At 49.3% G+C, this 22287-nt stretch overlaps 1 protein-coding gene across 3 annotated transcripts in view; it reads left to right on the forward strand.

Moving 5' to 3' along the window:
- GSN (gelsolin) overlaps positions 1-22287 on the forward strand; it is a 44820-nt gene that overhangs the window by 19488 nt on the left and 3045 nt on the right. For 2 of the 3 annotated variants that reach the window (XM_044992579.1, XM_044992581.1), the window contains exons 2-14: positions 7110-7311; positions 8247-8401; positions 9658-9819; positions 10252-10401; positions 10997-11086; positions 12460-12592; positions 13622-13710; positions 14483-14698; positions 15443-15576; positions 16232-16322; positions 17842-18012; positions 18960-19134; positions 20284-20408. In XM_044992579.1, coding sequence (XP_044848514.1) covers positions 7110-7311; positions 8247-8401; positions 9658-9819; positions 10252-10401; positions 10997-11086; positions 12460-12592; positions 13622-13710; positions 14483-14698; positions 15443-15576; positions 16232-16322; positions 17842-18012; positions 18960-19134; positions 20284-20408 — 1893 coding nt within the window. Of the gene's footprint in view, positions 1-5461; positions 5776-7109; positions 7312-8246; positions 8402-9657; positions 9820-10251; positions 10402-10996; positions 11087-12459; positions 12593-13621; positions 13711-14482; positions 14699-15442; positions 15577-16231; positions 16323-17841; positions 18013-18959; positions 19135-20283; positions 20409-22287 lie in introns of those variants that run through there. The other variant, XM_044992580.1, reaches the window with a different exon arrangement.

Raw genomic sequence — 22287 nt, forward strand, 5'->3', positions numbered from 1 at the left:
CTCCGCCCCCTCCCTCACCATGCATTATCCATAAATAAAGGCAGTGAAAAGCCTTCATCTTTGTGGAATGGCTGAGCTGTAGAAGTACCATCCTTCTAGTCTTACTGCTTTCATAGCCGCAGCTGTTCTGAGGAAAGACCTGTGTGCAAATATTTGTTTCTTCATAAACCTGACTGTTTGGCTCTTTGAATAGCCAGTCCCCTTATTCCAGTGTAATTAAGAAACTGGAATCTCACTTTAGTGAATTTTAATTTGGAAACTCTTAGAATATTTTTATTATTTTGCACATATTGTGCTCTGGCAATATCACCAATCAGTTGATGTTTTGGTAGAATTTGTGCATTCCTTAAGCTTTGGTGAGCCTGCTGGAATGTTTGTGGTCAAATGTAAATCAGAAGCTTGAGTCTAGCGGAAAACTATCTTGTTTCATGCATTGGCTGCAGCATTTTCCCCTTTCTCACTAAGCACCAGCTGATTCTCCAGTGCCTGTTGCCACCTTTCAAAAGGAGGTTTTGGATAGCAGCAGTAGGAGCTGTAGGTGGTGTGTGCGGTGAGGCAGTAGGGAAGTGTTTGAATTAGAGGTGCCGGGATAGGTCAGACTAGTCATGGGAAAGTCGATTCCCTGTAATTGACATTGCAATGGGATATAGCAGGGGAAGTGAGCAGATGTGAGTCTGGACTACACATGCCCAGAGATCATGTCATGGGCCTGGGCAGTGGTAGCTCTTCTCTATCCATTTTGTTTTTATTTGCGTAACTGAAGCACTTAAGAGCTCTGGTGAGACTATGCCTGGAATGTCACATTCCGCTCCAGATACGTTACCAGAAACAGAGACAAGTTAGAAAGAATTCAGAGAAGAGCAACAAAATGAGTAAGATGCAGAAAGATCAGATTTATGGGGGTCAGTATGAGAGTATCCTCAATCCACCAATTACTATTAGCCAGGAATGCAATGCCATGGTCTGGGTGTCCCTAAACCTCTGACTGTCAGAAGCTGGGAGTGGACCAAATGGGGATGGATCACTTAATAAATTGCCCTGTTCTGTTCATTCCCTCTGAAACATCTGGCACCGGCCACTGTTGGAAGGCAGGATACTGGGCTAGATGAACCATTGGTCTGATCCAGTATGGCCATTCTTATGTAGCTTGGCTGAATGACAGCTGAGTGTGAAGCATGCCAGTCTGCAAATATATGAAAGGCTTAAATGCCCAGAGAGAATTATTTAGGGAGGTAAAAAGCAGGGTATCATTAGGAGTAGTGGGGTGGACTTAAGAAAAGGAACTTTTCAGCTGGATACTAGGAAATAAAACCCAACCACCAACACTTTACTTTGTGGAATTGTCTCCGGAGAGAAGTGGTGGGAGCTGCGTCCCATAAGAGTTTTGAAAGGAGGAGACTGGACAGCATGGCAGAGAAGATATATAGTAGGGGGACATTGAGCCCATCCCCCTCAGCCAATGAGCTAACAAGTTACATCAACTTCTAGGATAGGTCACTTTTTTTACCAGCTGTAACATTGTAACCGAAGTCCTGCATTTCCGGTCCAGTCGCTAGTGCGCAGACACCCACCTCATAGAATGCCCCACTGCAGCTGGCCCCTGGTTCCTAGCCACTAGGAGCGGCCAAGAATTAAGTAGGCCCAGGAGACTGAATGCCCCTTCCCTGGAGGGAGTGTGTTCAGAAGAGAATTGGGGCAGGCTGGCAACGGCAGTGTCGGGGTGGGGCAGAAAGGAGCCTAACCTGCATCACTCTGGTGCTCAGCGGAAGCCCGCAGTACCCAGGGCAGCCAGCCGACCTTTCAGCGGCAATCACGGACTGCCGAAGAGTGGCCTCACCACTAGCATCCCCCGTCTCACGGCTGGGTGTAGCATAGCAGCTCCTTCCTCTCTAGTGCCCCAGGCAATGGCCGCTGCAGTGGTCTGCCTCTTCTTGCAGCTCAGCCAGGTCACATTTTAGTTCCATCCCTCCTGGGGTAACAGCACATCTAACACAAATCCAGTGTCCTCATATCGGGGCCTCAGACCCACAGTCCGTACATGAGGGCTTTAAAGCAGCCTTATCCCTCTATGTCAGGGGCTTCACACCACCTTCCCAGTGGTGGAGGGAGGAACCCAGGGCCACCCTGCACAGTGGGTTGCAATCCAGGGATCCTGGAAACAGCCACAGTCTGCTCTATCAGACACCTTGCCTCGGCCTCCCTGGACCCCATCCTGCCATGAGCCTTTCTTCAGGCCCTTTCCCCAGCCCCTTGCAGGGCTGTCTGTGCTGAGCAGTGCCTCCCAGGCTTTTCCCCAGAGGTCTGCTTTCTGCCCTGGTAGCAGCATCAGCTCTAGGAGCTTGCTCCAGTCCTGTGCCTTCAGGTATCTTTACCTGCAGGGGTGTTTCCCACAGCTCTTGCCTGTCCCAGAGAGCACCTGCACAATTCTTCCCTTCTGTGCCAGACCTTCTGTCTTTGTAGCTCCACCCAGCTCCTCTCCAGCAGGGCTTCATCTTTCATTAGGCCTGGGGCACCCTCCAGGTTCAGCCAGGTGGGTTAATTGGCCTTTTGGGCCCACATTAACCCTTTCACTACATGTACAGGGTGAACACCTCACCACAGTTCACTGAAAACTTCTTTTGAAAAAGCAAACTCCAAACTGGAAGACTCATGTACCCTGCCACTGAGCAATCAGACAATTCAAGCTTCCTTGTAGATGTTACTTTTCATTTGCTATATGTCTAGGGCACTGTGTGCTGTAATTAGTGAGCATATCCCCATAATTATCTCAGTAGGAAGGTACACATTTATAAGATGTTCTTGAATAGACCTTTCATGCTTACTGAGATGTTAAGCACACAGCTGGCTTCCATAATAAGCAGTTGTCTTCTGCTGTTTGTTCAAAACACAGGGGCTTCTTTCCTTAAAAGCTTTTGTTTTCATCCCTGCGCAGCCAAGCCTCCTTCAGATAATTCCCCAGCACTGAAACCGTGTATTCAATGCCCTGTGTTTATGGAGCTTTGCTGTCCTTGAATGCCTTTTCTGTGTGTAAGATGTTGGGTTTACTCTGCATCAGTTGTGAGGGTGATTTGGATGGTTATACTAGTATTTGCTTCACACCACTTCTTTGCCATACTTTCCACCAGTGACATCTTCTCTATAATCTATGCACTGACTTCTGCCACATGTCAGCAACAAGCTTTGAACCCTTCACACCAAAGCTCAGTTTTCTGCCATTCCAGTAAAAGGCGTAACTACATTTGCTGACAGCTGTAGTAAGCTGGACCAGCCACGTGAATATTACATGTACTCCTCACCTTATGTCCTAAGAGAACCATAATTTATTATTTGCTCACTATGTTGGTCACATGATTTTTGTTTCATTCTCCTTTCCTTACCCATTTCCTTTGTCTACCTTCATGCTTTGCACTTGTCTAATTGATATTGTAAGCTCTGCAGGACAGGGGTTGGGGCTAACATTTTCAAACCCACCTAAGTGACTTAGGAGCCTCAGTCTATGGGATATAGGACCCTATGTCACTTTTGAAAATGGGATGTAGGCTCCTGAATTACTTAGGCACTTTGCCTTGGGTCTTTTCCCCTCAGTCTCAGTGGAGTTGCATGCAAAGTTCTGGCACTGTATAAATGTTTATGAATAAATACTTGAAACTCTCTTTCCATCTGCAAGGGACTTGTCTCTCTTTCCAACATTGTTGCTCATTTGTTTTTCAGTGTAGTCCTCTGGATTTGGGTGGACCACAGATGGAACAGCTGTAAGAGCCATTCACTGATGGCTTCCCAGCACTGCTCAACTTGCTTTGGCCAACAATTATGATTCCAGCAAATGTTCGCTGCTTTTCAGACCCTTGATGCTCTGTGTGAGCTCCCTCCCTAGGGATGGGAGAAAAATCTATCCAAGCCCAGCCAGATGAAGAAATTGTTTTTATTCTCTGTTAAAAATTGAGAACTTCCAAGGAAATTTTGTTTTGATACTTACTGTCAAAAGTCTATTAACTGAGCAGGAGCTTGCCAAGATCTGAAATACTTAATAGCCAAATGTCCAGACACAGAGCACCAGCTCAGAAACTATGGAACAAAAAACATAGTGTTCTAGCAAAACAGAGAGAGATCGAAAATGATTCTCATGAGGAGAGGAGAAAGCTTTCCTATGTTACGGTGTGTGTGTGTGTGTGTCCCTCATCTTGATCCCATTGAGGTCAATGGAAGTTTGGCCTCTGACTTCACTGGGGGTGGGAGGAGCTGTAACAGACCCTTGTTTAAGTATCTTCCCAGAAAGTCGGGTAATGAATCTGAAGATTCCACTCAGTTCTGCTCTAGATACATGTAGCTTGCAATATAAACACAGAGAGAGATTTGTTTCCTCCCTGATCTCCTAGGGTAGGCGTACCATCCCAGACTCTATAGCATGGTTACAACAAACCTCTGCATGGGTTTTCAGTAACGCTTGAACCCAGAACCTTCAGCACCACAGCACCACCCGTAGCGCTTGGAGCTCTAGGAGTAACTCCATCATGTGGTAGTAGTAGTAGGCTATTATATTTTAATGGACTAGCCACTTCAGGGGCATATGACACAAACAGTTCTAATGTGGCCTAGCAGTGCAATTAGTGAGAAATCTTATTATAGGGCACTCATTGTTTTGTACACTACTTGGATGAAACAGGCTCATTGCTGGCTCTGTTCACCTCATGGCAGGAGACAGTAGGCCTGGTTCTCGAGTCTTTTGACGTCAGCTCTACACTGTTATCGTTGAACTCAATAAGCCCAAAGACTGCTAGATGCATGTCACAGTTATCTTGCTCAATCCCTAAAAGCATACAGTGTGAAATTATTGAGCTAGCTCTTGCTCTCCCATCTTGTCTGGCAAGGGAAGTCCTTTGCCAGCAGTCGAGTGGTCCTTCGTTGTTGTACCTAGAACCCCTCTGCTTCACACCAATTTCATTGTAGCTGGTTTCAGAGTAGCAGCCGTGTTAGTCTGTATCCGCAAAAAGAACAGGAGGGTGCCACAAGTACTCCTGTTCTTATTGTAGCTTGTGTAGAGGCTTAAATCCATGTGCAAGAGACCAAAGCATTTGTCCAATGTTGCTTCTTGCTTATCTATATGTACAGGGAAATATGAACACATCATCCTCACCCTCCGACCCCTCAGCCGGCTCCCTTTAGCACTCTCTGTCCTTTCCCACAGTTCTCTGACGTTGGTATGATAATCTTTTCCTCCACAGGCCTTGCCATCTGGAACAACCTTTTTGTTCCTCAGCACCTCATCAACTCTCTGTCTATTTCCAATTCTCAGCTGATACATTTTTGTCTCCGTTGCTGATGCCTCTCTGTTATTGGCCTTTTGACCAAATATTTAGCTTATTTGTCCATTATTGCACCACCTGCTGTAATGAATACCATATTGTGCTGTATAACTGTCTTTTGGGATTGAGCCTCCATAAATGACTGCACAGAATAAATCTGTGTAGCCTCCAAGTGGACCGTGTGCATAGGCATGTTACACCCATATATTTCAGAGGGAGCTGGGTGTGTTTCCTTGTGATAAAACACCAGCTTATGCAGCACATCTCTCCTCAGTCCCTCTTCTGTTGGAGGTGAAAGAGTGAAGAACCCTTTGCTGTTAAAACCCTTCTTAAATTCCAGTGCAAATCCGGCTAGAGTTGCATTCTTCTCACAGCTTTTTGTACAATGGCTCTGAGGTTAAGCTACGCAAGCTCTGTATCTGTCGCAGGGCTCGGCTATCTCGTTACAGCAGCTGTTCTTCTTTCAGCTGTGGTAAGTGACCAATCATATAATTAAACACTGTAAAACTTTTCCTCTGCTAAGAAAATACTTGCAAGAGTCATGTTCTCCTGCGTGGTTTTAAGCTTTCCTAAAAGGCTTCCCTAACTAAGCTGTGCAGCCTGTGGAGTGGAAACTGTAAGAGGGCACTGTTTTAAATATCCATTTGATGACAGGGTTCAGTTTAGATATGGATTCAGCAGTTAACTTGCTGTATTGCTTTCCAGTCTGCAGCATTTTGTATTTCTGCCTTGTGAGCTGAGCATAAATTTTATTTTTGTCCATTAACTGCTGTGAACTTTCCTCTTTGTTGAAGTACTGGATGCTTATGATGTAATCTTATTTCTTTCTTCTTCGCCGTTATTAGTTTATAGTACTCAGGGGCATGCTAGGCCTGCCCTGGTAGAGGGACACAGACTCTTCTTGAATCTAAAATGCATCATGATTCTTTTTAATATTGCTATCCTGAATTCTTTCTAGTTGTAGCCATAGAACTTTATTGTCTCAAAAGAAGTGATAACACATTGTCTGTGCTTAATAAATAATAAGAATATAGAGGCAGCAATGGCAAGTTCGAATTGCAAAGTTTGCTAGGGACAGGGTAGTCTGAAGGGAGTCAACAGCCGTCAGGAGTAGTGATTTATTAGTGTAATTCCTAGAAGCCATATAAAAGCGTTGGAGTAAATAGTGCATCATAATATCATAGAAGCATAGACATTAGGGATGTAAAAGTCCTGTTAGATCACCTATCCACCTCCCTGCCAATGTCAGATTGTTCTCTGTCATGGTTTTTCCAGCCTAGCAATGACGGGACTCCCAGCGTTTGCCTGTGAGAGACTAATAGATCGCACATGTTATAGGGAAATATAACAGTGATTTTGCAAACCATGTAAAATATATTGATGAAAGGAAAATATATATATATTCCCTGGAGCCTTCCAACTTATGGAAGGTTTCTATAAAGGAACGGATAGAAAGGGAACTTCCGTGTCTTTTGCCTCCACCCTTCCATACAAAGAAATGACTAATCAGCAGAGAAGAAAGAACTGCAAAACTGAATGGATAGGGAGAAAGTCATCAGATAACAGGGAATAGCGGCAAAAAGAGGCTAGGAAGGAAGTCAGGAAATGGAGGTGGGTGGACATGGAAAGTAATAAAGGTCAAGCAGGATTTTCCTTAGATGATTTCAGTGCGAGAGCCAATGGAAACGTCCCAGTCGTTGTTTGGAACCGCAGTAATTAGGAGTCCAGAAGCAGTCTTAGTTTAACAAGAGCTTCATTGTACTGCACAAGCCTAAGAGAATTCTCTGTTTCATTTCCCTCTCCCAGCCTGTCAGCATGGTGGAACACGCTGAGTTTCTGAAGGCTGGAAAGGAGCCGGGCCTACAGATCTGGCGGATTGAGAAATTTGACTTGGTACCTGTGCCAAAAAACCTGTATGGAGACTTCTTCACTGGAGATGCTTATCTGGTTCTGAACACCGTCAAACAGCGGAGTGGGAACCTGCAGTATGACCTGCATTTCTGGTTAGGTAAGGTCCGAGGGGCTTGTCTCTGTCTTAATGGAAATTGGCAGTTCTTCCAACTCCTGGAGCTAAGCCCGGGAAGGTGAACGTTCTTGCACTGTGTTCCTCTCACTGGTCCAGGACTCTTGGGTAAACCTGTCCTGCCACAAGGGAAAAGAAGGCAAAACTGGCACTGTTAAGGCCATGTAATTTTATATTCCCATAGCGCGTCTCATCCCAAAGTGTTTCACACTTTCCCCGAACAATGCACTACTGACATGCAGCCACCTCTGGGGTGGAGGGCAGCAACTAATCATTGTCCTGCACAACCACAAGAAGGGAAAATGTTCAGTCTCTACAACAAACCCTTACACTTTTGTAAAGTGCCATGGGGTCTTTAATGCCCACATAGGGACCTCAGTTGAGCTCTCATACAATACACGCATCCCCACGGCAGCTCTGCAGTGCTGTAAAGTGGAGTAGCCTGCTAATGATCAATGGGGTTCTATTCTAGTTCAGTGCGTTGTCATATCTACGTTGTAGCAATGCCAGATCTCCTGAGAGAGGGATTCGCAAGGGTTCCTGACAGTCTGCAGAGCCAGGCTGCCGATGCACTAGTGTCCCCTAAGGGTCTGCTAGATTGCCTGACTTTTGGGCAGACTGAATGCATCTTCTTGCCAAGGCAGTTGGCCAGGCTGTCAGTGGTAGTAGCGCCTAGCTCTTATCCAGAGCTTTTGATCTGTTGATCTCAAAGCGCTTTACAAAGGAGGTCAGTGTTGCTATAGCTGGTTTACAGATGGAGAAACTGAGACTCAGTCCCTACCTGGCTGTAATCAAATACCTGTCAGTAAAGGTTTTCCAGGAAACTAGCCCTCCAGGGAATTGTTTGCACAGTGTGAAACAGCTGGATGAGAAGGCAGAGGCCCTGCATTCACTCCGTGGAGTCTTCCTTTGATTTCTAGGGGATTCCTGTAGTCAGGATGAAAGCGGTGCAGCTGCCATATTCACTGTCCAGATGGACGATTATCTTCACGGGAAGGCTATCCAGCATCGGGAGGTGCAAGGGCACGAGTCTTCAACTTTCCTGGGATACTTCAAATCCGGCCTGAAGTACAAAGTATGTATTTGCTGGACATCCAGCCTAGCAGGTCTGAATCTGAGTAGGACGGTTTCCCAGCCTGTCCACATCACCGAGAAGTAAGGATTGCCCTCTTGTCGATCACAGGGAATAAATTCCTCACCAGCTGTTTTCAGTGACAGGGCACAGAACAGCAACTCGTAGTAAGAGAGCCCGGGCTGGATTCAATGAGACAGAAGTGAAAGCCCCAGGCAATTGTAGGGATTGGAGTTTTGTTTTTCTTGGAAGAAGGGAGCTGCCGCAAGGTGTCTGCAGCTGATTTGGGGAATAGAAATCTGAGTTAATGGCAGATGCCTGGCCCTGTGCATTGATTGTATCCTTCCCCAGCTACTCAACTAGCTATGGCCTTTCCAGGGTCTCTATTTCTATGCCCACCACATTTCCTCTGCTAGCTCTCTTGGCAGCGATCATCGGTAGTATTACGGGAAGGTGGGGGAAAGCATTGGGGAACCATTCTCCCATAGTGGTGCAAAATGGTGGGATAGGAGGGGGGTGGAATTAGATTGTCCAGAAATAGTCATCCACATTAGCTATCCACTGGCACAAACAAAGCAACATTATGCCAGACTCTTCCACAGTTGGCTATTTTTTCCCTTGTCCTGGATTTTCCTACAATTTTTTTTTATTTGCTTATTCGTAACCCTAGTATTTTCCATTCCTTTCTCCTTTTAATTTGGTTTCACTTTTGGGGGAATGGCTGAAACCTACTGCCTAAATTGTCCAAGAATAGAACAGAAGCTTCTGCCAGATACAGACCTTTAATCTGTGGATGTATCATTTTTTAAAGTATTTTAAACCTCCCCTTGGACAAATGCAGTGAAAAGGACAGGTAGCAAAAAAGTGAGTTTTCTCTTACTGCGTGTTGTGGAGAGTGAAAGAATGTGTGAGAGGCAGTTGTCCACAGACAGACTGCTCAAAAGGAGGCAGCGTGTTTTAGTGGTTAGAGCAATGGGCTGGGTGGTCAGGAAGTATGAGTACTATTCCCAGCTCGGCGCTGATATGGTCTTTGTAACTTCCTCTTTTGAATTCACTTTGTTTTCTGTTCACTCTCTCTCTTAGCAGCTGTGAGAGTGAATGGTGGAGTCTGGGTAACCGGGAATAGCCGAAGGGGCATGTTACTCTAATACACACAGTGCAATAAAAAGGCCAACATAGACCTGGCTTCCTCCCCTTCCCGCTCACCCCCTTTATATTCATATTGTGAGTAGGAGTTACCTTCTTCTTTGTTCTTCTAGGCTGGTGGAGTTGCTTCTGGCTTCAAGCATGTGGTTCCCAATGAGGTGACTGTCCAAAGAGTCCTTCAGATCAAAGGCAGGCGAGTGGTTCGAGCTACTGAGGTCCCTGTGAGCTGGGACAGTTTCAACAACGGAGATTGTTTCATCCTTGATCTAGGCAGTGTAAGTCTGCTAGTTAAACACACGTTCGGCAAATCTTCGGGGAATGGGAGATGTCTTGGTGAGCCATTTGTTTTTCTTTCTAGTCTGTGTTAAGCTGTGTGAGGCTCCCCCAGGTCACCAGTGATTTCACAAACTGCACAGCTGATCTATTAACTCTCCTATTGCCACGGTGGAAAGTGAGCTGTATTTTCCTGGTCTGATGAGCTATGGGACTCCAGCCCCCTAGAGCCATGCCTCCCAACCCCTCACCAACTGCTGCTGCAGGCTGCCCCTTCCTACCTGCATGAAAAGGCCCTAATGCACCACTGCTGCTTAGGTCAGGCCTGTTAACCCAGCCATTGGTGTGTTCTTTGCATTATGCTGCCTAAAGACGCCTCGTGTTCCTGAGATGGGGCTCTCTGAAATGCCATACTCTTTGTCTGTGCCCTGCAGGACATCCACCAGTGGTGCGGCTCCAAGAGCAATCGGTTTGAGCGGCTGAAGGCCACCCAGGTGGCTAAGGGGATCCGGGATAATGAGCGGAGTGGCCGTGGCAATGTCTACGTGGTGGAGGAAGGGTCAGAGCGGGAGCAAATGCTGCAGGTCACTTTCTTTGTATTTCACCAAACATCACAGCAAAGTCCTCTCTGTGCAATCAGCTGCTGGGGTGATGAGTGCGGTGTCTGGATGAAAGGACGGCCTGCATGCACATGTGCAGTACAGAATGTGTGTGTTGATATACAATATCAGCAGGAGAAGCGCTGTCGAATGGCTACAGCACAGGCTTGTGGGTCACAATATCTAGGTCTAACTCTGGCCTTGCCACTGACTTGCTGGGTGGCCTTGGACAAATTGTATAGCCTGTCTGTGCCTCAGTTTCCCCTTCTGTTTCCTGTATCATAGTGTAAGAATTAATGAATGTGTGTGAAGTGCTTTGAGATCCTCAGAGGGAGAGGGCTATTCAAGTGCCCAGTACTAGTGTTGTTTCTGCTGGCCGTTCTCTTGTGCCAGGGTCAGAAAACAGTGGGTGTTGAGCCCCGTTTGGAGATCGGAACATACCAGCTTTGATGTAGTTGACCTACATTTTCTCTTGGTTTTTTTTTTTTTTTTTTTTTTTTTTTGTGGTCAGAGCATCTGGGGAGCAGAAATTCTCTTGGATCCACACACAGAGCTAGCAGATTGTTTTCCTCTCTCTCAGGTTCTGGGGCCTAAGCCCGATCTGCCAGAAGGAGTCGCTGATGACATCAAAGCTGACGCATCCAATAGAAAGCTGGCTAAACTGTATAAGGTAACAAGAAGCAGATGGCTCCTGACAGGTGGAATCATAGAAATGTAGGGCTGGAAGGGACCTTGAGAGTCCAGCCCCCTGTGCTAAGACAGGATCAAGTAAACCTAGACCAATCGCTGAAAGGTGTTTGTCTAACTTATTCTAACTAGACAGAGCTGGAGCGGAGCAGAGGCGCTCTGATTCTCACTTGTGTCGCTAGCTATTTATGAAGTGTTAGCAAAGAAAGTTTATGCAAGACCATCTAAGTAGCCACCATCGCTTTGTTGCCTTGACCAGGCTGTAATGACTCCCATGTGAGAGCTGGAATTGTCAGGAACGGAAGTGAAATGTCACACATGCCAGCCTGCTGGGAGAGCTTGCAGTTGCTGTCCATGAGAGAAGGAAGTAATGTGAAATGAATCAGCCTAGCAGCTGTTTTTAGCGGGGGAAGAGGGAGCCCTCCTCTGTCCTGTCAGGAATGAACTAGAATCAAGGAGCTTGGGACCCAACTCTGTTAACTCCTCTGCCCCTGTCATGCAGGCTGGCTTGACAGCTAATATATATATATATGTATGGAGCTATACCTATCTCACAGAACTGGAAGGGACCCTGAAAGGTCATTGAGTCCAGCCCCCTGCCTTCACTAGCAGGACCAAGTACTGAATTTGCCCCAGATCCCTAAATGGCCTCCTCAAGGATTGAACTCACAAACCCGGGTTTAGTAGGCTAATGCTCAAACCACTGAGCTATCCCTCCCCTCAGGAGGCTTAGTGCTCTGGCTTGCCACAGTGTGGGCAACAGCAGGACAGACTGGCCCACAGGGACCTGCCAGTGTCCCTCAGCCCTGCCCTGGAGAGCCCACTTCAAGGGGCGAGAAGGGAGTTTAGTGTCAATCCGCTGGCAGGTGATTTAGTAAACAAGTATGGACGTGGTTTTGTGAAGTCCATTAGTAACTCTAGAGTCTGAGTCCCCCCCGCATTTGATGTGGACCAGCAAGCCCACCAGTGGCTTTTCCTCGGGATAGTCATCAGGATGCTGAAACAGCCCTTTCCAGTCCTTGGGGCACAGGACAGTTCTGTTGACAAGGCCTCTTTGGCTGCATTTGCACTGAGGACATTGGAGAGATGTGCTGCCATTTCTGCAGTCTCAGAGGAAGCTGCAGTGATGGGAGAAATCCCTGAAATCCTTGGGGCAGACCACCCCTTTGTATCACATCACTGCTGTGCCAAGAACATCATGTTTGCAGGACAGGAGGTGTGAAGAAAACCAGTGCACCCAAGTCATGATGTCCGCCCCCAAACTGCTACATGTAGCTGTGGAACGTTGAGAGGAGAAGGACTCCAGGTTCTTCCACAGAGGGTCTCTGAACTGATCCTCGTGTTGCATTATCTCAGGTCTCCAATGGCGCAGGGAACATGGCTGTCTCTCTGGTAGCAGACGAGAATCCGTTCTCCCAGGCTGCACTGGACTCCAACGACTGCTTCATTCTGGACCATGGCTCTGATGGGAAAATCTTCATTTGGAAAGGTACCCTGGGGAAGGGAGGAGTAGATAAAGGCAGCTGTGCATGGGATCTAGATTCGATTCTTGGTCCCAGCTTCCTGCAAGTAGGGTGTGGGGAAGGAGCGCATGGTGCCGGTCAATTGCAGCGTCTCCAGGGAATTAAGGAACAGCGCACGGGCTCGGAAGGCCATCTCGGGAGACTTCGCAGAAAAAGTTAAGTTCTGAGTGGAAGGGAAGATCATTTAAATTCGTGGATACCCGTGCGGGGATCTTTGTGTAGGGCGCCCTGGCAGGGATGCGGGTCTGCATGTGGCAGTGGGGATGCTCATGTGGAAATGGTTCCCCCATTAGCTATGCCAGTCTCTCTCCCGCTGCGCGATCCTGATGCCTGAGCACCAGGGGAGAGGGTCTTGCTGACTGTCCCTCTCTTGGAGCCTGCCAGGCAGGGTGTAGCCAGTGCAGGATCTCCGGCTGTGGGGCTCGTGGCTGTGGATCATGGATGACTGGGATGGTGCAGGGCAGGGGGGAAGGTTTTAGACTGTGTCACTGGGCCATATGCTACTGTACTTGGCACATACAACTATAGAGTCATAGAATTCAAGGCCAGAAGGGACCACAAGCCCTCTAGTCTGACCTGTACATCACAGGCCACCAACACCGTTCACCCACCTCCACACGCAAACCAGCCACCAGCATCAGACCAAAGTGTTACAGCTGTCAGGAGGCTAAACTAGCCTGTGCCACAGCCAGAGAACAGGAGGGACCGAGGAGCTCCAGTGCCCGAGGCCCCCAGAAATGGCAGAGAATTGGTTTAATGAGCTATCCCAGGTGATCCTAATCATTCACTACATGACAGATGGTGGCTGTTTTCTCCGTGATGTCACCTGCAGGTGGAGCCCTTCTGCAGGGCACCAGTGGAAGGGGTTTAACTTGTGGGCTGGGTGACTCGCTTTCCCCTCTGGGCATGAAGGAAATCAGGGGGAGTGTTTTGTTTTGAAATCAGGGTGTATTATTTAACAATCATCAGCACTGCCCTTTTCGTTCTTATTAAAGGCAAGAAGGCCAACTCTGAAGAGAAGAAGGCAGCCCTGAAAACTGCCTCCGAGTTCATCTCCAAGATGCAGTACCCCAAACACACCCAGGTAAGCAGCGCCGGCGGGGGCTTGGGTGGCTGCACGCCCTGCCCTCAGGCTGACGCTCAGACACCAGCGAGGGTGCACCTCAGACTCTCCTCAGCCAGACACCTGGGGTGGTAGTTCAGTCTGTCTGAGGGCCAGCAGGAGAAACAGAGAGAAACTGCCCGGGAAGGACTCAGAACGACTCCCCTTGGGCATGAAGAGATGCTGACTAACCTGTCCCGTGGGGACGACTTGCCCCATGGCTTCTCCAGCATTTTCGTAAGAGAGATTCCTCCTCTCCCAGCCCCACTATGTGGTGGTAACCAGTGGAACACGCTCCTGAGGTCCATGGTTTTATTGCGGTAGCACAGACTTTCCAGGTATATTTGTGCTTAGAACAGGCTTGAGCCGCCCCATGGGGCGGGTGAAAACGAATGCTTCGCAGCCAGTGGTCACTGTGCTGGCGGAGCCAAGCAGTGGGGTGTGTAGAACAGCACCTTGCTCCGGGGGCTAGTGGGAGGGAATGATTGCCACGTCTCCCCTTATGGGGCCAGTGAGACCGGCGGGCACCTCAGAGGCTGCGGGTTTGCAACTTATCAATTCAGGGCTGCCCCAGGATTGCGCTTTGTGGCTGAATCCCTCCCTGGGGCATCTGCTGTGGAGTCGCCCTAGGGATTCATATGGCCCCGTGTCATCCTGAAGCCAGTGCCCGTGTCACAGCTGGGATTGGCTAGAACTGCAGCCCCGCCAGGCTCAGGGCAAGACTCCCCCTGACGGGCCGGCTCCCTCGTTTCAGATCCAAGTGCTGCCCGAGAGCGGCGAGACCCCCTTGTTCAAGCAGTTCTTCAAGAACTGGCGGGACAGGGACCAGACGGAGGGGCTGGGCACGGCCTACATCTCCAGCCACATCGCCCAGGTGGAGAAGGTGCCCTTCGACGCCGCCACGCTGCACAACTCCACAGCCATGGCTGCCCAGCACGGCATGGAGGACGATGGCTCTGGCAAGAAACAGGTAGGGGGGTGACGCGGAGAGAGAATGGCGGCACCAGCACCCCCAGGGGCCAGTTTGTGTCCCCTCTTGATTCTTCCATTATCTGCCTCCTGGCAGGGGAGGAGGGGAGGGTGACGGTCTGGGAGTGCATTAGGGGCAGGGGGATTGCCCCAGGGAGCGTCTCCCCTCTCCACCTGGACTCCTGGGTTTGTGCGAAGGAGCCATGCGGAGGTTGTGCTCAGAAGGGCTAAACGCTGAGGCATCCTCTTCTCTCTGCTGCGCAATCCCAGTTCCGAGCTGAAAGGAGGTCCTGGCCAATGCTTGCTCCTTTGGAAATCTGGGGGGACAGCCCGGCTGAAAACTCAGCCCATGGTTGCCCTAGGCTGGAGGAACTCTTGGGTACCACCAAGCCAGCAAGAAGACTTGTCACCCAGCTCACAGGCACCCTGCCCCTGACTCACATTTACCCCAAGGATTCTGAGCCTTTTGGTGCACCTGGCCCAGGTTTGGGGTTTGTAACGAAACCAGGCAAGTTTTGCCTGGATTCTGGGCCTCTCTGGAAAGGTTTCGCACAAGGCTGTATGGGGCTTGTTGTTTTACCACCTTTCCCCAGTAGGTGGCACTGCAGGGCCATGGCTTGTAGGAGGTTGAATATGTGACATCAACAGAAAAAAAGTCCCTTGTTAATGTAGCACAGTTTGTTCTGTCCTCACATTTCCTGGTTTGGGGTATTTGCCCTCCCCCTTCTTGCTGCTGGTTTTGTAGATCTGGAGAATAGAAGGCTCTGCTAAAGCGCCCGTGAATCCTTCGCTGTATGGCCAGTTCTACGGAGGGGACAGCTATATTATCCTGTACGACTACAAGCACGGTGGAAAAACGGGACAGATTATCTACACTTGGTAAGAGGGATTTTCTGGCGAGAAACCCAAAAGCAAATGCCCTGCACTGTAACTGCATGGGACTGGAGTCCACTGCGGTGAGATCATGTCATTCTGGGCTGCCGCTTACCCCAGGATCCAACTGGAATTAGATTTCTCCCGGGAGAGGCTCCGCCTGCAGCCAAATGTTAGTAGGGGGATGGGGGGCAGGAAGGGGTCAGTGCAAACAGGAATCAGGCACACAGTGATTGGGCCTTGCAGGCAGTCCCCAGTGGCGCTGGGAAAGCAGCAGCCACAGCCAGGGGAGGGGAGCTCTCTCGTGTGGCTTACACGCCAGCATGAGCTGTGTAGCTGAAATCTTAAGGGAGTGTTCCCTGTGTGGAGGCTGCTACCAGCCACCGCAGCTGTGTTGTTAAATCAGCTACCACATGGTTGGGCACAATGGAAGAACGTGGATACTTAGAAAACCCTGCTCACCTTGAAAAGGTATCGATCTCCCTGCTTAAACATTTCACTCTCTGTATGTTAGCGGATTCCCCTCCACACCTACAGTGAAATGCTGTGCACGTTGGTTAACAACCAGGAGTCCCTGGCCTTTTCCTGACCTCTCTAGGGCTTAGGACATTTCACTGTGACCTGAGGACAAGGCTGTTAGATTTTGTTCTGTATTTTTCAGGCAGGGTGCAGATTCCTCCCAGGATGAGATTACAACCTCCGCATTCCTCAGCGTCCAGCTGGATGAAGAGCTGGGAGGCAGCCCCGTGCAGGTACATAAAACCACTGCTTCTGTAAGTAATGACGTGTGTGCCTTTGCCATGGCAAGCCAGTTTCCAGCACCCCTCTCCGGTGAGAGACGCCGCCCTTCTGCGCCTCACTGTTAATAATGCTCAGGGGTGAATCAACTTCGCCTCATGACAGTTGGTGTAAAGTGTCGGTAGCTGACACTGCTTGCTGGCAGGGAGGAGAGGAAAAACCTTGGATATATTTAGCTTTCCTTTCCGTAGGCTGCGGTACTGATCCGAAGTGCAAACTTCCAGAGTCAGCGTAGACATCTGTTTTGATTCTTGGCTGTATTTAAAAATCAAAGCGCAGGGGAAAAGAAACGTGAGTGAGAGGAGAGCCTCTGGCACCAGAGGGTAAATGCAGGCCGGAGAAAGAGGCAAAGAGCTCCCAAGAGCCAAATAAATTCCCCAGAGTTTCTAAGCTGGATCCACAGTGGGGTTAACCTGTCCAAAGGGGCCGTATCTTTAGGAGATGACACAAAGGCTCAGTGCAGCATCTCTCTCATATCGCTATACATTTGGCCTTTCTAAAGTGCCTCTTTCTGTAGTATGTCGGTGCTGTTCGAGGGTTATAAAAGGCAGTGCAGGCAGTGTAAGATTTGACAAACCTCTTCTCTGCTGCCCCCCAAGAGTGAAAGGCCTGAGGGATTCAAGGAAGTGACTGTTTGGCAGCAGGAAGCTTAAACATGCAGTTTGTTTGTCTTTAAAGGGGAAAAAAGGTGTGTAACTCATCAGATCCCTGAGCGTGTGCTTCGTAGATTTCTCGTGACTCTAAAGGAGAGGTGGGGACTGAAATCCTATGATGGTTTCAGGATCCTCCTCAGAGCAAATGTCACATCTGTGGTGAGGGTTGGTTTCCCCTTATGATACTGGATAGCAACAGGCCTGTTTGCACATTCATTTCCCCATGCAGTTCTCTGCTGCCAGACCCCAGCAATGGTGCAGCAGCCTTTGCACACCCTGCCCTGCCAGAGCTGCTTGGAAGAGGCTTTGTGCCAAGCAAAACCAGGAGCCCAACCCACGGACTAGTAAAAGTTATTGACTCAGCCCTTGCCAGCTTTGCTTCCTGTTATGATCAGCTGAGTTCCTGTTAGCGTCTTCTCCAGATGCAGTGCAAGAAGCCACCTTTTCAGGTGGTTTCTGCAGTGTGACAAGGGACTTTTATAGCTGCATCTACATCAGGTGGCCTTGGTCCCACTAAACGAACTTGACAAAGAATAGTAAAGATGAGGTGGCTGTTCAGCTGCGAAGCCAGAAGGCACCTAACAGTCTTTACACTAGTGTTTATTCCTGCTAGTTGGGTCAGGCTGCCGCATGTGGAGTCCCTGCTATGCAATTTTGAGGGCCTAATTTACCCACAGACCAGTTTCTGTGTAAGAAGCAGTGGTTTGGTTCCCTGCTCCCAGCGGGGGCATGCTCTGAGGGAGAAAAGGAGCAGCCTATTTGGGAATCCCTGGCTGCTCTGCATCATCTCATATGTGACTCTGAGTTTCCTTCCCCCCAGAAACGAGTGGTGCAGGGAAAAGAGCCAGCTCATCTGATGAGCATGTTTGGCAGGAAACCTTTGATTGTCTACAAGGGTGGAACCTCCAGGGAGGGAGGTCAGACGGCACCAGCTGCAACTCGGCTGTTTCAGGTCCGGTCCAGCACCTCTGGAGCCACCAGGGCAGTGGAGGTATGTGATGGGAAAGCCAGCCAGCCCTGAACATTGGGTTCGCAGATAGCAGTTGGAATGTAAGATCTTGTCATATCACGTTCCCTCTGAGAGCAGTGGCAAGGCCAGGTTAAACTTTCTGGCGGACTTGTGCTAAATTGAAACAAACTTCGGAGTCTAGATAAGCTATCGAGAGCTTCCCCTTTTCCCATGGGTAAGTAATAATAATCACCCTGTTCCCATGAGTTTATTAATACCATTTTATGTTGTTAAGGGCTTTTCTCCAAAGTTCCCAAAGGACTTTGTATACGAATATAAAGTGAGACTTTCACCCACCACTGAAGAGCATCAGCCTCTGGGGTGGGACACAGCAGTTGGTTTAACAGCACATAACAATGGTATTTAACAGCTAAAGGCAGGAAGTGACAAGTATCTTGTCTGCAAATAGAATTTGAGCCAGGACTTGGGTTCATCCCCCTATTCTTGAAAAAATAAAAAAAAATTTAAAAAAATCCTGCTCATTAGTCATAAATATCTGGTGTATCCAGCAGCCTCCTAGCTCCATGCTAGGATATTGGATCATTACTGACGCAAGGGAAAAATGCCAACTAAAGAATCACCAATGCCAGCAGCATGGAGTTTGTTCTGTGGAGGTCTCCCCTCTGAGTCGTTAGTGAGATCTGGCAAGTTCCCAGCCCTACCTATTCTGGCTGCAGGTCATCACACACCCACACACATCTATGCCCTCACATACCTGCTTAATCTTTTCATGCTTGTTTTAGAATCTTTCTGCTTCAGCGACTTGACTGCAACTGGCAACGTGATGTTATCCCTGAGTCCTTGGTGTTTGTATGGTGGAGGGTTAAAGTTTGTTCTGCTGTGCTGGGGGCGCTGATTGTAGTCCTTATATAACTGTCAGTGGCGAAAGTACCGACCCGTTTGATAGCTATGGTGCTGTTGCTTTCCAGCTGGATGCTGTTGCCAGTGAACTGAACTCCAATGATGCGTTTGTCCTGAAAACTCCCTCCACTGCTTACCTGTGGGTTGGCCAAGCAGCCAGCGACACTGAGATCTCTGGGGCACAAGAGCTGCTGAAGATTCTGGGCGCTCGCCCAGTACAAATCGCTGAGGGAAGCGAGCCAGGTGAGGGAGGCCTGGCTGGGCCTCACAGATTCCTTACATGGTAGCTGGAATTTCTTGCTCTCCTTGGCAGTTGCCCAATGGGTATTTACTTTGGGCTTCCCACATCAAGGCCAATCAAGGAGGTGAGCAGCGGTTCCGCCTCTGGGAAGCTCATCCTCCCAGGCTCTGCACTGAAAGAGATACGGGTATGTCATACAGGGGGGAGTCCAGCCACTCAGCAGGAGGTTAAGAGGCCTCCGGCTTATCTGGGAGAGGTAATGGGAGTAGGAGAAAGAGGGAAGGTTGCTCTGGGGACCCATTGGAAGTTATCAGGTCACTTTAGCAGGCAGGGCCCTAAATATTTGTTTCACCCCATCTCCACGCATCTCATTGCTGCTCGAGACTGATTCCCCTCCTGATGCCTTTGGTAGCCACTAGGGGAGAGCCCTGGTTGGAGCCGATTCTAAACAGCCAGAGAACAATCAGGGGACAAAGTCAACCCCACCCCTTCCCTGAGATACAAAGATTCTAGCCTCCTGACTACCTGATCAAGGTGCAAGCAGGAAGCTGCCTCTGCCTCTGCTGTACTTAGTGATGCTTCCCTGTCTGTGGCATTGCCTTCCCACGTCAAGGATCCCGTGCGACTCCCCAGGCTGCTTTAGCATCATCGCTACGTGCGGCTGCTTCCCTCACAGATGTATTCAGGAGCAGATGTGCCACGGAAGCAGCACCATTGCCTAAGTCACTAGAGTTCATGATCAGACTCTGCTGTAGTCCCTTGCAGTCTGCGGGTGGGCAAGGGATGTACCTTTGCTGTCCCAGTGTTTTGGATAAAGCACATTATAGGGAGCACAGGAGGTGTCCTTTCCTGTCCCCCTGCCACTGCAGCCCCATGGTTGGGCACAGTCTGGTGCATTGTCCAGGCACGGAGTGGCTACTCCAAAGCACCTTCTTTACACTCATGTGTAGCGGCCACTGGGGATTGTTGCTATAGGCATAAGACGAGCAAACACACCTGGCCATACTCTGTGCATGAGCAGTATGTGCCTCTGTCCAGCCAGGTGTCAGACAAGCAGAGGGGATTAGCGAGGTCCCAGTGTGGGTAGCCCCGCAGTGGCGTGATGGCGGGTGGACATGGAAGGAGTGTCAGCATCCCCTTCTCTCTTGCAGATAGCTTCTGGGAAGCTCTGGGTGGAAAAGCAGCATATCGCACCTCCCCCCGGCTGAAGGACAGGAAGATGGACGTTAACCCCCCTCGCCTCTTTGCCTGCTCAAACAAGAGCGGACGCTTCATTGTGAGTGTGTGATGGACTAAGAGGCGGCGTTCCATAAGGAAACAAGCCTCCAGCTGCCAGGACTGGGGAAAACCCATCTCAGCCAGGCAGTAGGCTACAGTTCTGCCTCCCAGGCCACTCCCCAGCAAACGCACAGGAGGCTCCTCCCCAGGGGGCTCCTCCCCAGGGGGCTCTGCAGAAGGAGCGTGTTAGCAGCACCCTGTTGCAAAGAAAGCAGCCAGCTCGAAAGCCTTGTTCTCCCTACACCGAATCCCTGCAGCAGCGAGCTAGGTCTCCTTTGCCTGAGGCTAGCAGTCAGGCTCTTTTGGCTTTAACTCCAGCACTTGCTGAGTGACAGGGGTTAGGATTAGGAGTACGGGGTGTGTGAATGACTAAGCAGCACCAGAGCCCTAAACTCTATTGTTTACTGGGGTGAACCGTGAATGAACTTGTGTTTCTATGGAAGAAACAGGCTGCTGACACTGGCCAGTAGGTGTGTGATCAGGTACCATGCAAATTCCCCCTCCCCTATATGCTACTGCACCTTGTCACCACCAGAGCACCCCTTTGGGCCACGACGCAGCATTGCTGGGCTTCTTCTCTAGTGCTGCACCCCCGTCATGTGTCATCCTGGGCTGTAGCAGTCTCCAGCTTCCATGGCCTGGCCCTCTGGGCCGGTCTTCTCTCAGTTCAGCGCCCTCTGGGGTAACAGGAAAAAATCAAAGCCGAACGCTCTGTGTGCCAGGCCTTCAGCCCCCATCTGGGACTAATCTGTCTTTTGCCTCTTTAAATCCTGATGCTTGTGCTTCCTCTTGTTGCCCGATCCTTTTGACTAGTCGGTAGTACGTGTAGTGATGGCCAGTTGATCCGAAGGCAGAACGGTTCTTGTCCCAGAATCAGGTGACACAGAACTAAAAGCAGTGAGTTCAGTAGCTTGTAGGGACACCCCCACTCAGGGCAAAGCCAAGCCTTAGAGACTTGTGTTAAAATAAGGACTAAAGTCAGAAAAGCTCCAAGCCACATAAACAGATAGGAATGTTACAATACTGGGGGTGTCTCTGGTGTCATTCTTTGCATAAGCTCTTAGGTTTGCATAATGACACCCTTCCTGGAGGCCCTGGTGGTAAGAGGCAAAGGACCAGCGCTGTCGCTGGCATGCCAAATGCATCTGATGGTCCAGACTTCCCAATGCCCAAGTCTGGTGGTAGAGAACAATGGAGTAGAAGGGACAAATGGTGGAATGCCGACAATGGTGGGGAAAGCTCCCTTCTACATGGTAATTTGCCCTGTTATAGGGTCTGAACATCATCATGAATATTCATGCGCAGGCTTAGCCTTCCATGCCCAAATCTAACTTCCTCACCCTCACAATATTGGGGTTACTTATCCTATAGGTTAACATATTAATACATATGAATGCCATTTAACTCAGTATATTAGTCACCTCTTGTGCAAGCAGATTTGCAGTTATCACTTCCATGAGCTTGCAGTTGCCATTTACCATTGGGTTTCAATTCCTGCTATTAAGCAAACTCTTCCTAGTTCCCCAAAATCCAAGCGTTACTATTAGGCCATTTATCTAGCCCATGGTCACGGGCTTATTCTGCCTGACTATACTCATGAAAATTTGCTTAAACTACTGTCTGACGGGATACAGGCCTGTAGTTTCCTGGTGTTACAGCAAAGGCTAAGCTAGTCCTGTGGGCTACACGCTCTAACTGGGAGAGAAGGGGAACTTCCCTTCTCTTCTAGGCTCCAGCCCAGGGACCCTGTGTTGTGCAGTTAAGGGCTGCTCGTTCCAATCCACTGCCACTTCCCTGGGCTGCTCCTGCCTTTTCCCTTTTTGTCAGTGTCCCTCACAAGGCTGCAGACTCCACTATTCCCCCTCAGAGCTCTGTCT

Source organism: Mauremys mutica, chromosome 18, assembly GCF_020497125.1.
Source record: "Mauremys mutica isolate MM-2020 ecotype Southern chromosome 18, ASM2049712v1, whole genome shotgun sequence".
Lineage (NCBI taxonomy): Eukaryota > Metazoa > Chordata > Testudines > Geoemydidae > Mauremys > Mauremys mutica.